We start from the raw sequence: 15,289 nt of genomic DNA on the forward strand, positions 1-15,289 counted from the left end.
GATTAATCGCCGCAAGACCGTCGCTCGTTTCTAACAGTTTATTGCACGGCGAATTCATCGGCAGGAGATCTTCCAGGAAATCCACGGAGAATCGCCTTGTCGAGACTTCTCGCGGATTAACCGCGCTTCTCGGCTACCGTCTAGGTACTCCATCAAACGTTTCTGAACGTACTGGAGACACGCGGAAATGTTCGAGCGAAAGGTATTCGCATGGATGTTGGAAAATGTAGACGCTTGCGATGTCGAGGAAAAGGTACTTTAACGTTGAACTATGCCGGACGAAGAAAACGATCGTGTGTGTTTGTAGGATTGTAATCGAGGTTCGAACCTTTCGCACGATAATTTACCAGCTAATGGCGTTAATGAATTAAGGTTAATGACAGGCTTCTGTTGTTGCATAGTTTTTATAATCGACGTCGAATAGCACGATCAGTCGTCTTCTATAGGAGCTCGTTTTATTACAAAACATTATTAATATTGGTAATTTGTACAATTCGTATTTTACTCGATCATCAAGCGGACCAATCTTCTCATAATAACACAACGAAGAAGTCTATCGAAAACTCTGACGATTCGAATATCTAACGAAAGATTACATGATTTATCGTTAACATTTACGTGGAAAGCCCATAAAACAAATTCAAACTTCATTTTATATTTCGTTTATCCGGAAGACTTACTTTCTATGTATAAATGTTCTATATTACCATCGTGCGAAATTTTTAGAAAGAAACAAACTTTTGGATTTACAGACGTCGCAGCCGCGGCGAGGAGGACACGAGCGGTGTAGACGAGAATTCTCAACAACAGCAATCGGGCTACGTGGCCGGGCAGCGTGACACAGAGGAAGAGGAAGAGCTGGGGGCGGAAGAGGCGGCAGCGCAGGCGGCGCAGTCCCTGCAGAGCGGCGCCGAGGGCGCCGATCCAGAAGTACACAAGAGGGTTGCTGCCGTGCAGGTGCAGGTGCAGGGTATGGAGGGCGACTGGCGGACCTACTGCGAGCATCCGCTCTCGGTAGCGACCGCGGCGATGCTCAATCTCCAACAACAGCACCAAGTGTCGGCCGTTGCGAGCCACGGCGATGATCCAGCAGCTTCGTACGTCTACGAGTACTACAAAATCCCAGAGAAGAGCACCGCGGACGTCAAACTACCACCCACTCATGAACTCTGGTCCACGTGAGTCTGATTTTATTGCTCGTAAATTTGGATTTAATTCTCTGTAACTGTAATTGTTTATAGCAACGAGAAAAGAGCGTAAGTGATTACTTAACATCTCGTGTGACACGTATACTGTCGGTGAAAAATTTTCAACCGCATTGCGTTTCCATGAAGAATATATAATAAGAATAAGGAAAATATGAATTTTCGCGACTCAGTATTCTATTTGCTTAGAAAATTTTATAAAGAGAAATCTATTAAGATAAAGAAAGTTACTATATTCATATATTAATTTTGAATTAACAATACGAACAGCAGGAAATTTAATATAAGTACAGCTAGGAAAATTCAATTCTGTTTCGTTCTCATAATTGTATTTATAATCGAGGCGTTAAGAGATTAGCTTGAGATCTGGTGAACAGCAGTGCTACAAATAAATCATTCGATGCTAATATAATCGTGTACCGATGAAATACGATATCTCGCCAGTCACATAACGTTATAGAGGGTTAAATAGCTTTTGTCTGAGTGATAAACTGGCAGGGTGAGGAAAATACTTGTTGCCTCGCTGGCAATCTGAGCTCGAAAGATCTAATATCTCGATACGAGTAAGATGTATTGAATTGAATGCCTGATTAACGACGCTACGAACCAATCTACCCAACTTCATTTTCTGGAAATGTCTTAATTCCAGTACAGGAATATACGAATAACGTTCAATTTTTTTACAGATTAAATCTTAATAAAGTCGATAAGATTAAAAGACACGTATACGTATATCGTTGTTTGTATAGAAATAAATTTTTAGATTCCAAGAATCGATTCTCATTGCGAGAAATCTTCATCGTTGCGAAATTAAAGATTCAAAGAAGGATTTAAATATTTCCTACGTAAACTTCTCGCTCGCGTCATTCTTCTGAACTGACTGATTTTATAATGAAAAACATGCATTATAACTTTAAATAACCAAGTTCTCAACCGTCTCCTACATATTCACAATCTACAGTAGATCATTCGAGCCACACCCAGCCTGTCGAAGAACAAAAATTTCCAAGGCTCCGATCGAATAATTAATTTTTCAAGAACACGAATCTTAAGGCCGCGAACCAAAGAAACCTATTTCTCTGTTTGCAGCCGCGCCTTTACAATCTCTTATAATTGTACCGAAAACGCCAGCTGCTCGCACTGTTCATTGCAAAAAGCAATTACCGAACGTAAGATTCTCTCCCTTTTTCAAATGAGAAAAAATACCGAAACGCATTCGCTTCGGGACAGCAGCGGCCATTGGAACTATACATTATCGCGCGATTGCATTGCTAATGCGGAATGACGTGTTGTGCCTCGCCGTTGAACCCATGGCATATTAGTATCTGCGTCTTAAGCCGTGCACAAAGATAAAAATCACCGCTTTCCACAGTTATCCCGCAACGCCTTCCCCGTGATTCACGTGCGTGGAAACATTGCATACAGGGTGTCTATCGATAACTGCGAAAGTTCGATCAATACGAATTCAAATAATCGAAGCTTCGTATAATTGAAAAAATCCTGCTTCGTTGTTTCCACACGTGGAATATCGCGATTAGATAGCAGATCTTTATGCGGTCTTATATTTTCTACGAATACAATTACAGAAATAAAACTGAAAGTGATATTTGTTTTATCTAGTGACAACCATAACTGATATTCTACTTTGAATATCGTAGGTATCTACGTATTATCTATGTACATTTGTTCATTTTTGCATATTTATATCTCACGCAAGTTTATGAATACCTACAGGACAATGACGGTATACATACATATTCTACGTTAAAAGTACAGCGCTTGTTATAATATTTAGTAGATAAAGCAACTTTCTACCTACGTTCCATTCTTTGCGATTACATTTATATAAATACGAACTTACATAATATCCGCAGCCCGATTTATCAGATTCTGTACGGAAAGCAACAGGAAAGATCTTCTTCGCGTACTGCTAATTATATGGCAGCGTAGTATAATAACGGATATCTGAGTGGTTATTGATAGACACCCTGTATATGCGCGCGATTGCCAGCAATTGAATAACGTATTATAGAAATCTCCATAGCATCGTCATCTTCTGCCTTCTACCTCGTGTTTCTTTCAACTACGGTCGCATATAGGAAAGAAAAGACGTCGCCGGTGGTCGAGTAAACTTTGACGAATCTATTTTTTGCTTTGCTTAAGACGCGTTTTTGTGAATTATTCCGCGACCTCTTCGTCGCGATGCTTTTTACCAAGCGCCAGATGACCGACGTTGATCGAAATGTCTCTTGAGAATGGATGTCCGTGTGCCCCAGCGATTAAATCGACGAACTCGATTTTTGCCGCGCTGCTTTTTCCCAGCGTCGTTTGTCATCATTTTTGGAGTTCTCTTACCGGGAGAGTACCGCGATGTAAAGTCTGTCTTATATATATTTCGGATGGACACTGCGATTCGCCTTGCGAAGATGATCGTAAAATCATTCTCTTGATTATTGGTATCGTCGGTTTTCGAAAAACTATATAACTCCTGTTGTAGTACTTTTGTACTTTTATAGCGACATTGAATTGTTTACCGTGTTTGGGAAATATCGGCATAGATAATTTTATTCCGTGCTACGTATCGTCACAAACCATGCGAGTTTTGAATAAAATATCGCATCGTAACATAAATCTATTCTGTTCTTATATCTGTTGCAACATACATACGAAGAACACATCATACGTAGAAACTGGATGACTTTATGTTACAACCTAATGATTTCTTGCGTTCTGTCATCATACACTTGATTAATTATTAGCGGTTCGAGTAAAGATATTCCTAACAGTCGTAAGAGGAAAATCTACGTTATTGTCTACGAGGTACATGAGTCATTTATTCTGTATATTATAATTGGAAAATAATGTTGATATTTATTAACCACGCGTATTATAAGGAAAACTAAGTTATACTGAATATTTTATCGTAAACATATCTCATTGAAATTTATAACACGTTTAAAATTAATAAGAGTCCCGTAACACACGAGCAACCTAACGACCAATGCGTTACATAGAAATTGGTTAATGCGCTTGCTAACACCTCTTTAATACAAATCTTTCGTAAAAATTTGAATATTCTTAGACATCCAGCATATGTAAAAAAAAAAGAAAAAAAAACAAAGAAAAGAAAGTATCAGTGAAAGCATAAACGTTGTTCGGACAAAGCAACACGTTGGTAGAGCGTGTAAAGCGCGGGTCAAAGGGTTGGTGGTTCCGTAAACGCGTGCGTGACGACTAGTTGCATCGGAAGAGAACTCGATTAGCGTAGATCGCCAGATAGCCGGCGTGTAAACGTCGTTGAAAACACTTTCAACGCGGCACGACGCTTTATTAACATCCACGTTTCCCCGTATCTCGATTAATAGTCTCGCGTGCATAATTGAATGCTTGCGGGTAGCATAATTTATCGCGACCACGGACTATGTGGAACAATCGTACACGCTTCGGACACGCTCGAGAATTCTCTTCGTGAAAATGTAAATTCGTCATGAATCAAGAAGGAACCTTCTTTTCCTTCTTCTTCTTCTTCTTCTACTTCTTCTTCTTTTCACTGGTTCAGGGGATTTCGTTATTTTTTATCTTTATTCCTTCATTCTTTCCTTGCTCCTTCTTCGATGTTGAGAATCGAGATTAATGACAGACGACGATGTGCCTGTCGACGTGCCGCCAGATAGATTTTCTCCATAAGAGAAATAGATTTATTGTGAAGGTTTATTGCGCTATTACGCGAAATTTATTGCGCCTGGACACGATATTCGTCGGTGTGCTTGAAAACTGAAAGCTTGCAGGAAGTTAGACGCTAGGCAGTTTCTCCTGGTTCTTTAGTGTTAATACTACTCGATGGTGCTTAAAAAATATTCTTTCGAAGAGTGAAATTTACGAAGCTGATCATATATTTTTGCGATATTGCAGATAAATTTAATCACGACGTCCTTGTTCTGTTTTCGATTCTTGTATCCATTATAGAAATCGATGGAATTTACGCGGAAATTTTTCTGCGTGTTTTTGTGCGGAATCAAATTTGCGAAACTGATCGTCGATCTTCGCGGAATTAAATTTACGAAGCTGTTCGTGTATCTTTCTTCTTTGGGATAATTATTCTTTTTTTCCAATTCTCGGTAACGATTAAAATTAATGTTTGCATAGCGACGTTCGTTTCTAGAGGTTTTCGCGCGGCACTAAATTTACGAAGTCGATTTTGTATTTATGTGGAGTTAAATTTAGCTACTATAGCCATAGCAAATAAAATAAAGCTAAACGTATGTCTTTGTTTCACGAGATCATTGTTCCTCTTCTTCGATTCTTATTAATGGTAGAAATCACCTTTTGGAGATCTCCACGATATCACCGAGACACATAAAGAACAAGGAATCTAAGAAAAAAAGAAATTCTGCATAAAAGACCAATTTCGTTGCCAGGTAAAAAGAGGAACTGTCAGGTCGAACGTTAAATTTATCAAGCCTAATCGATCAATAAATTTCATTTATGTTCCTATCTCTCATGTAAACATAGTTACGCCGATGAACAGCTAAAGTAACACGCCTTGTCTAATTCATTACTGAAAACATTCCTGACTTCAATGTACCGTTTACTTCACGGATTCGAAGAATATTTACAATTTCCAACACTTGAAACATCTTCGTTAACTACTGCCTCTGCTTCTTCACGATAGAAAAATACACCAACCAAGTCAAACAACGATCAGAATTACGAGAGACAAACTCGCACAAACGTTAAGAGATTCGTCAAAATCAGTCCGTAAAACCTCGTAATCCAGAGCAGAAAACAAATTGCAGAAGCGATGAAATGAATAATCAACGGGTACGCGATAAAGAGAGAAGAAGGAAAAGTTGAGCAATCGCTAGAGAATCGATAACGCGTTTTTCACTGTCCGCTGGTAATTACATTCGGCCGGAGAGTGGAGTTTGGCGAACAGTGGCAAACAGTGGAAGATCGGCACGAGGCGTCGCTCGAGCAGAACGATCTTCTTGCATCGATCACGCTGCCGAATTGCATCGCACGCTCCCGAATCAAACGTAACCGCACTCTGTTTAATCACAGTTTAAAATCGCGGATTCACCCGGTGGAACGCCACGAAATCGACCTCCGTGACGACCCAGCCACTCGCCATAAATCTCCAAGCGTTCTCCCCGGCACAAAAGCCAACAAACAACCGCTGTACTGTTTACAGTATACTATACTTGACGATGGAATCTTAAAATCTTTTCAGTTTCTTTAAAGTCCTGGTTGGCTTTGAAAATCTTCAGAGCTCTTGTAGGTTCTGAAAGCTCGACAAGTATTGAATATATTACGAGCGCAGGCAATATCTTCCATGTAAAATATTAACGAAAGTCTATAAATTTTAGTCGGTTAGCGTAATTCACCTGCGTTATTCGCTTTGCAGGTTGTAGTAAACCTCGTTATCGACTTGAACAAGACGTAGAAAATGAAGCAAATGGTCCGCGAAACCCCGCCTGTACACGTAAACAAATCGCCAATTCGAATTTCATAATCGATACACCGCTATATCAAAGGGTAAATCAACGAACCTTGGCAAGAAGAGTTCGCAGCCTATATTTATATCGACGCCTTCCAACGAGGCCTTCCGGTCCATTTGCTCGGTTTGCAAACTCTCATGCTGTTCTCTCGTCCCGTGAGAGAGCGTCTGGTTGGATTCGTGACACGGGGCTCCCTCCTCTCTTTATTTTGGGTCTGACTGGTAGCAGCCAGCCGATCGAGAGCGCCCCTATCCCCGTGGAATCGAGAAACGGCTAAGAGTAAACCCCTCTCTCCTTCCTTTTCCTTCGTTCGTCTCGGTATATATATATATGTATATACATACCCTTGCCAAGTTTTGATTTATATCGGCCGCTTAGCATATTTTGTAATTTACTGTTGAGAATCCTTAACGTACGGATCGAACAAGGAGGGGAGCGCTGGCCAAGGGCGACGAATGCAACGAGACGAGACGCGAGCAAAGAGAAACGAGAGCAAAGAGACGAGAGAAGGCTACAGTGGCATCGAGATCAGAGCAGAGAGTCGTTCCGTGTTACCACCCCGTGGGGAGATGCCGCCCTAATCTTCCCTCGCATCTTCGCCAGGTTCTCCTCTCTTCGTCTGTTCGGCTGGCCGCGTCCTCGTCCCACCGATTCTATCTGCTCCGCTATCTCCACGACCAGCCTCCATCGCGTCGTTTCTATCTCTTTCGCCCGATGGCTCCCGCGGGGACCGCGTCCCGATACCATCTCGACAATTTGTACGCCGGTGGATCGTTAAAACTGCACGGGAAAGGGAGGACGCGCGAGAGCCACGGTAACGGCGGCCTAATCCAATTTCATTGTGTCGCGAGTTTGTCGAGGGACTTCTTCTTTATGGGAGACGCTACCAGAGTCGTTTCCTCTTCGATGAGCTTCGTAATACCGCGTCGGTTTCGGTTTGAAGTAGTTTTTTTCTGTGATTCTTCTTCTGGGAGATGGCACGGGGTTGCAATACACTGACGTTTGAACGATCGTCTGGTTGTTGGTTTTAGCGATGGAATTATTGTTACCGATTCGGAACTTGTCACTTTGCAATTTAACTAAACAAAGTAGCTTGTAAATTTACGACGGCTACAGATAGTATTTGGACACCGTTATATTTATCACGGCAGTTACGTTCTGAATAATCGAGTCTGATCGTATGCATGTTAAGTTTCGTTGCTCTCGAGCGATTACAAAAATTGAATACCACGAAAGTGAAAGAAAAACGTTTCGACGTGTGCAAATTCTATTTCGTAGCCACTGTACTTTGCGCGTGCACTTGGATCGTGACTAGCTACGATTAAAACGGTACGATGAAAATAAATAGATATAGGTAACTATGACTATGAACGTGACACAAATCACAGACGATTAAAATACGAAGAATTGAACAATTGTACGAGAATAAATTTCGATATAAAGTTCTGCGATACCTTCTAGAAGCAAAGTTTCAGCAAGACTAACTCCGCGAAGTGCGAGATTCCCACACTTCGAAAGCTCGAGAAACGGCGTTTTTTCGCCACGACTAAGAACATCAGGGAAGTTCCGTGTTAAAAAGCCTCGCTGAATCGCGGAGGAACTCGAACAAGAAATTCGAAGAAAAACGAAAGATCGTTATAAGAAACTCAATTAATCGCAATCGACAACAACTTTCTCCCGGCAAATCGATGAAAATTCCGGCGACAGCCGGATGATTTGTCTTACGGTAGCGAAAGAATCCTGTCCAGACGTTTTTCTCCGTGTGTTTTCGCGATGATGTACGATTTTAACGGTGTGGCATTTGTACTCGCGAACGAAATATCTCCGCTTGAAGGCTTTGACAACGGTATATGCTTAACCCAGACCTTGCGCTCGTGGTTCGAGCGTATATCCTGACTATTAGCGAGCGATACCTAACCCCCGAGAAAATCATCCTCCAATATCATTTCCTCCAATAACCATGGATAAGTCTAATAGCTTCTACGATGGTCTCTTTGGCGTAGAACATCTTAAAATTTATATTATCTGCCTTTAATCTACGAAGTGCAAAATCATGGAAGAAGAAGTACTATTTTGCTTGCGGTCGTTCGAAATTCTTTTGCGAGGCTTCTAAGGTTGTTTAGAGAGATTGAATTTTGAAATTTGTGTTACGGCGAGCCTGAGAACGATAGGAGGAAGGTGTTGAGTTATTTCATTTGTACGCAATAATTCTCTCTTTATTAGCGATCGGAGTTCGATTTCGCCATCTTTCTACTGGTTGTATCGATTTAATCTTTGAATAACGACTTCAGCTATTGACGCGCACGGTGTGTCGATTTCAATCGTCTTACTTATCCTTCCATTCTAATTGACACTATCGCGCTTCGAAATTTGCGAGTTTCCGTAAAAAGATTCAAGAAGAGGAGCGTAACGATGACTAGCGTAATCGACCAAATATTATTATCAAAAATAAAGATCTTACAACGCTCGCGCGATTTCAAAGATTTCTTCTCAGCATTTCAAAATTCTTTCTCCAAAATTGAACTGCAACGAGTTTCCTATTTTTACATTCGCGTCAATATTAGATTCCAGCGACACGGAATCTTATCCGTTTGCTTTCCCCGCCGCCTGTGCCGCAACTTTTCTTCTTCCCCAAGAGTTTCTTAATCCCCGGCTTTAACGTCAAACGAACGAAAGGAGAGTTACGTTCATAAATGACCATAATTACGCTCGGTCCTCGCGGATCTTCTCTCGGCGATATCTTCGAGAAAACCACGATAAATTCACGCATTCTATGGGCCTCCTTAGGCCTGTGCAAAGTTTGTAAAGCATCCCGTGACGGTGCTAACGACAGTCGAGAGTTCTGTATATACTTGCGCAATCCCTAAGACGCGGCTTTAAAGTACATTTGAATCCAGTGAACGTATGGATTTTGTATTAATCGAACATTTCCCTAAGTTCGAACCAAGGATACATGCCACGATACTCAAGAATAAATCTATGGAAATTACGTCGGAAATTATCACTGTCCCGATCTATGATTCTGTAAATTTCTCAAGGAAGTTTTCTGAAAGATCGCGAACACGTGAAACGGTCGATCTCGATGCAGGTTCGTAGCTTAAAAGATTTCTTTTTCTTGTCATTTTTTTTCTTTTTCTTTTGTTTTCTTTGGTACGAGTTAGGTGCGATAGAAGAATGACGAAATTTACGCTAGAGACAAGACTCGATTTCAGTGAAACAATAAATTTTCCAGGTTGATACGACGACGATCGAAACTAGGAATTGGCGTGGCTGAAATGTGAAAGTCAGCCACGGTACATTTTCGTACGAGCAGCGTGATAACACTGCGGAATTTACGACGTTAAAGACATCGACGCAGCTGCACGACGCGAGCCGTAGTATTTTATACACGAGTCTCTGCGAGTTTTATTTTCGTCGCGCTGATCTCTTGCGCGAGGAATGTTCTTCTATTAAACTTTAGAATCGAGTAAAAAAAGAAGGCAGGAAAATGTGAGAAAGTAGATGGGAGATTCATCGCTGTTTATTTCATCCGGCCGGTTATTTCAATTTAGAGGAAGGATATAACTTGGACACGGCTTTATTGTTTCTGAATGGTTGGAAGTTGAATGTCGATTTAACAGCAAAGAACGAATTTCATTGAGAAGAATTAATTTATTTGCTATTTAACGTTTTCTTTCGCTCCTCTGGCAGCACATTAGCGTTCAAAGAATTCACGATTGTAATAAATTAGCATGATAGTTGTAACATATTTACAATTCTAATAACGTGATTTAATATATTTAATATTAAAGAATGCTATTTTTCCATTTATGTCCTCGCAATTTGAAGTTTCACAAAAATATAGATTTGCATAGAAGTGCCTAGTCTGACTGTTAATGACAACCGTGATCATTCGAGTGTCGAGAAAATCCTCTATGAAGATGGAAATATGGTGACACTAAGCTGGTTACGGGAGAAAATAGAAAGAAGGAAGAAAATAAGAAAAAGGGGAAAATAGAAACGGAGAGGAATAGAAACAGAAGGCAAGCGTAAAGAAGAGTACAATTATTGCGAAATAAAGTAGAAGTAAAAGAAAGATAGATAGACAAGGGATGGTGGAAAGAACGAAGTAGTTAACGAATGAACGAAAGAAATGTGATAAAGAGAATGTTTATATAAAGATAAAATATTTAAAGACAAAGAGAAGAGGTAACCAAAGAAACGATATATTTTTATACTATTCTAGTTATCTGTCAGTTAACACTAGAATTACCATACCAGTAAAATCGACTGGTTTTACAATTTTATTTTAAAATTCTTACTTTATGTTATATTTTCTCCCCGCAATGATGTAATGACTTTCGCAACGATAACTAAAAGAACAATATAATGAATTCTATTTTGTTTTTTTATGTATTCAAACTGAAAATAATTTTGCATCAAGGCTACTTATACCAATTACAGATAAAATGACTGGTACTTGTCAAAGTGCAAAAGGGTCCCACAATCTGTTTATCGAATCCCAATTAACCAGTTTCCTTGTTTTGTACAATTTCTCACTCGTTTTTTAAATTTTTTCTACGTATCATTCGATATGACAATATCAGTTATCAGGAAAATTCCGGATCGATCGCTAGATCGCTAGATGCTAACACTAGAAATACCACACCAGTCGAAATGACTGGTTTTACAATTTTATAAATGTGTCAACCTTCGTTTAGGGACGATGATCTCAGATGGATTAATAATACTAAAAATGTACTTCATAACATGGAATTCCTTCTCTAAGAAAGTAATAAATCAATAAATATAAAAATATTCCATTATATATATTTTTAAAGACCAATCATTTTGACTGGCTTTGCTAGAAATAGCTTCGTGTTAACTATTCGTGGATCTAGCGTCAAACTTTACTTTTGTTTTATGTTTATAAACCACGTGAAGCCAAGTCCAATTTCCAAATCACAGGCTGAAATAAATACAATGGAATACGAAAAAAATACAACCACGAAACACGTATTTTTACGAGATATGATAGAGACATAATACATCTATATCTATTCTTATGGAAAGTAAAAGTGTCGAATAATTGGATAGACACACGAACGTCTATCTTCATCTGGCGCGGTATCGTGCGAGGATACGCGCAGACGGAGGCACGAAACGCGTTGCCCTTAACGACGCAAAATTATTATTATCCCTGACGCGGGACGGTGCCATTAAGCGGCGGGAAAGATTTTGCCAGACGACAAAAGCTCGGCTCGCGATCCCAGTGAGCTTCTCGCGAGATAATGTCGAGTAGGGAGGGCTGTTACGCTCGAGTCGGGTCACTTATGGCGCGCCACGGGGTTGCAACGTCGGCGTACGGTTTCACAGCAAGCCGCCGCCGTAAAGACGGTCCAGGAACATCACCGTTTTAATCTAAACGCCCCTAGCCGTGAGTGACAACCGGGATACGCGACACTCGAACGACGAAGCTAGGGAAACCAGCAAATACTTCCTTACATTCGTCGACGATCGAAATTTCGCAAGATTATTCGCTCGTCCCTCAAATAACGCAGTTCCCCTAGTCATCGAGCATCCAATACTTCAGCAAACAAATTGCTTATTCCTGTATATTTATTTACTATAAGATGGTAGCATAAATAACTGCGAATTCTAAGGTAAATTTTGAAAAATAATAAATTTTGAAAAAAAAATTAAAAAGGATAGAGTTAAGTTTCGAGTGATTCATCCAGTGATGTTGAATGGAGATTCGAAGAGGAAGGTTGAACTCAATTTTGTGAGGATCGAAGGGTAGAATTTCAGCTTAATCGGGTTATTATAGGAAAATAGCGTAATCGACGGAGTTATTCGTCCCATAAATAACATGATTCTTCTAATCTCTGTTCGAATTCGCCCTAAGTCGAACTAGGATTTTACTTTAGCGACAAACAATTAATTTATCGAAACTTTCATTCGATTTGCCTGGCAACGTTCACCCAAGATTCATCTGACGTAACTGATCGTACAACACGAAATGCACCGTGAAGAGTTTCTTTCAGTTACGTTACGCAATTAACGATGGAAAGTTCATATTTCCAAGGATTAGCGTCTGAAGTATCGGCGTCGATATTGTTGCTCGCGTTCGGCGACACTACTTAATCGTTTCCCGCAATCCGGCCGGGTGTCGTTGAGTTTTTGTCGGTTCTTTCTCCTCGACACGCGATAGCGTATCATTACATCTCCGACTTACATAGTAACAAGGGATGCATTACGCGTTGTGAAATGGAATTCGAACCGATCGCTCACTCGCTCGCGGTGGATTTCATTTCGCTGTGCTTGCGTTTCCTGTCATTGGCGATAATAACGTTGTATCCGTTCGAATTGATCAATCCTCCATCACTTTCCAGAACCTGTTCCCACTCTTTCGTTTCTCTTTTTCCTTCTATTTTCTTGCTCTTCAAATTCAACAATCGAACAGAGCGAGGATAGCATGACTGATAGAAATTTCATTTCTCCTTCTATCGTTCGATGCAAACGCGATACTCGTGCAAGTTTCTTGCCCGAGAATCAGAAAATTGCAGTTATTCCGAGTTATCGTCGAGTATATTTACCTGGTAATTTATGAATTAAAGTCGAAGCGATAACGTTTCATTAAAGAACTTCCTGAAAAACATTTTCATTAAACGATATTATTCTTATTAATTCGTTCGCGTATTCCGCTGTATTCCTTAAACTTCAAAAGAAAATGTCGTTCGTTTAAACGCGGAATTAAAAATCACGATGTTAACTTAATGTTTGAATAAAAAATGTAACGGCGCGATTATTATCGTGTACAATGCCGTGCAAATAAATTTAAGGAGATAAAAAGATCCACGAATTTACTAAATATGTAGAATCCATCCCCTCTAAGTTCCTTTATTGCCTAATTAGAAATATTTCGCCATTTAACCAGCCTTTAAAATGTGCATCACGAGCGCGTTAAAACGAGACCTGTTTTATTATCCCGCGACCGTGTGAAAGAAGTCGAAGCACAGCCGCGTTATAAAAAGTCATTAAAAGGTCGACTTTTGACAAAGACGGGCGGCAGGCATTCGCAATGACCGACCGCGGTGTCGCTTTTTATTACACTGGCCGGTTATCATTGCCCGAGGATCTTGTAGAAAACGAATCCTTTCGTACACGATTCTTGCGTAGCTTCTATTTTCAGTAGCGCATGAATCATCCACCGGCGAAGGTGGTTATTACACTTGGTCATGCGTCATCTTCGAAAGTGGTCCACGGTTTTCGTGACTGTGGAACTTTCTTGAATCATTACCGATTCAGCGACGACAGGTCACCGAGAAGCGGAACAGGCAATTAGCTTTGTTAACTCGAAAGTCACAAATGAGGTGTAATGAAATGTTTTAGAGATTCAAAATGAAACGGAGTGGAACTTGAGTGAATTTTTAAGTGCTGATTAAATGTAAGAAACGGTCTGGAATTTTGCTCTTCTTTGCTCTACTTTGCTAAGTAGAATATATACGCACGTCGTATTGACTTGTGCTTATCGTTGGAGGATTACAGAAATTCTGAAAGAGCGATAAGAAGCGAAAGGCTGATACGAAGGTCGAGGATGACTATGAAATCAAGGCTTTAAGGAAACGAACGAAACTGTGATGTACAGGGAAGATTTGATGCATGTAACAAGATGCATAAGTCTGATTTAAGAAGCAAAAAGAACTAAAACTTCCAGTCTGAATGAGTTGAAGATTCCCGCGAAAAGAAAATGCGAGAGTATTAAACTGAGGATCGTTACAAAGAAGAATACTAAAGTATATAACAAAGATCTAGAAAACATAATCACAAAATAAACATATAAACTTGGACTGCCTACAAAGAATTTGAATTGGCTATGAAATTGGTAACAACTCAAAAAGCGCAATGAAAAAGAACAGAAAAATACGAACTTAGGCGCACCGGAAGGAAGAATGCTAAAAAAGTTAACAACCTTAAAAAATGATGAAAAGCGACGCAAAAATACAAACTTGAACTGACCACGAGAAAGAACGCTGGAAAAATTATTAACGATCTAAAAAGCGCGATGAAAAAGAACGCAAAAATACTCAGACTCGGACTCGCCACAAAGTAGGATGGTAAAAAAAACCTAAAGAACCCAATGGAAAAGAACAACAGAAGGATCAGCTTAGGATCACCGCAAAGAATACTAAAGAAACGTAGTAAAAACCTAGGAAACATGGAACTCTCAGGAGTACGAAGTTATCCCTTCCAAGGATCCTCACGAAAGACGTGTAGCGCGGTCTTAACTCCTTATTACGCGTCTCGTTGTCCGTTTTATCGTTACGCGGAGATCTGTCGACTACGAGGAACCTGGCGTGCCTACTACAAGGATGGCCTCTGACCCACTTGACGAGGGCCTCGTGTCACGTCGTAAAACGAAACGGGCCCGGAGAACGAGAATCGGCCGCGGGACGAGTGGCATGGCCCGTTTTCGCTGTCTACCGGTGCTTTATGCCCGACACGTAACGCGAGCGCGTTCTCCTTTATTTGAATTTATGATCACAAAACGCCGTAAACGTTTCCTCCTTCTTTTCTTGCCCGACCGGCGTACACACCCGCGCTCGC

General features: G+C 40.4%; 1 protein-coding gene across 4 annotated transcripts in view; it reads left to right on the forward strand.

The window, feature by feature from the left end:
• Positions 1-15,289, forward strand: part of LOC100745214 (protein grainyhead) — a 169,695-nt gene that overhangs the window by 116,131 nt on the left and 38,275 nt on the right. For all 4 annotated transcript variants that reach the window (XR_004461557.1, XR_004461556.1, XR_004461558.1 and 1 more), the window contains exon 4: positions 753-1,178. Coding sequence is in view for 1 of the 4 variants with exons in the window: in XM_012384532.2 (XP_012239955.1) it covers positions 753-1,178 (426 nt within the window). In the remaining 3 variants the exon portion in view is untranslated. The remainder of the gene's footprint in view (positions 1-752; positions 1,179-15,289) is intronic.

This window comes from Bombus impatiens, unplaced genomic scaffold, assembly GCF_000188095.3.
Source record: "Bombus impatiens unplaced genomic scaffold, BIMP_2.2 scf_0263, whole genome shotgun sequence".
Lineage (NCBI taxonomy): Eukaryota > Metazoa > Arthropoda > Insecta > Hymenoptera > Apidae > Bombus > Bombus impatiens.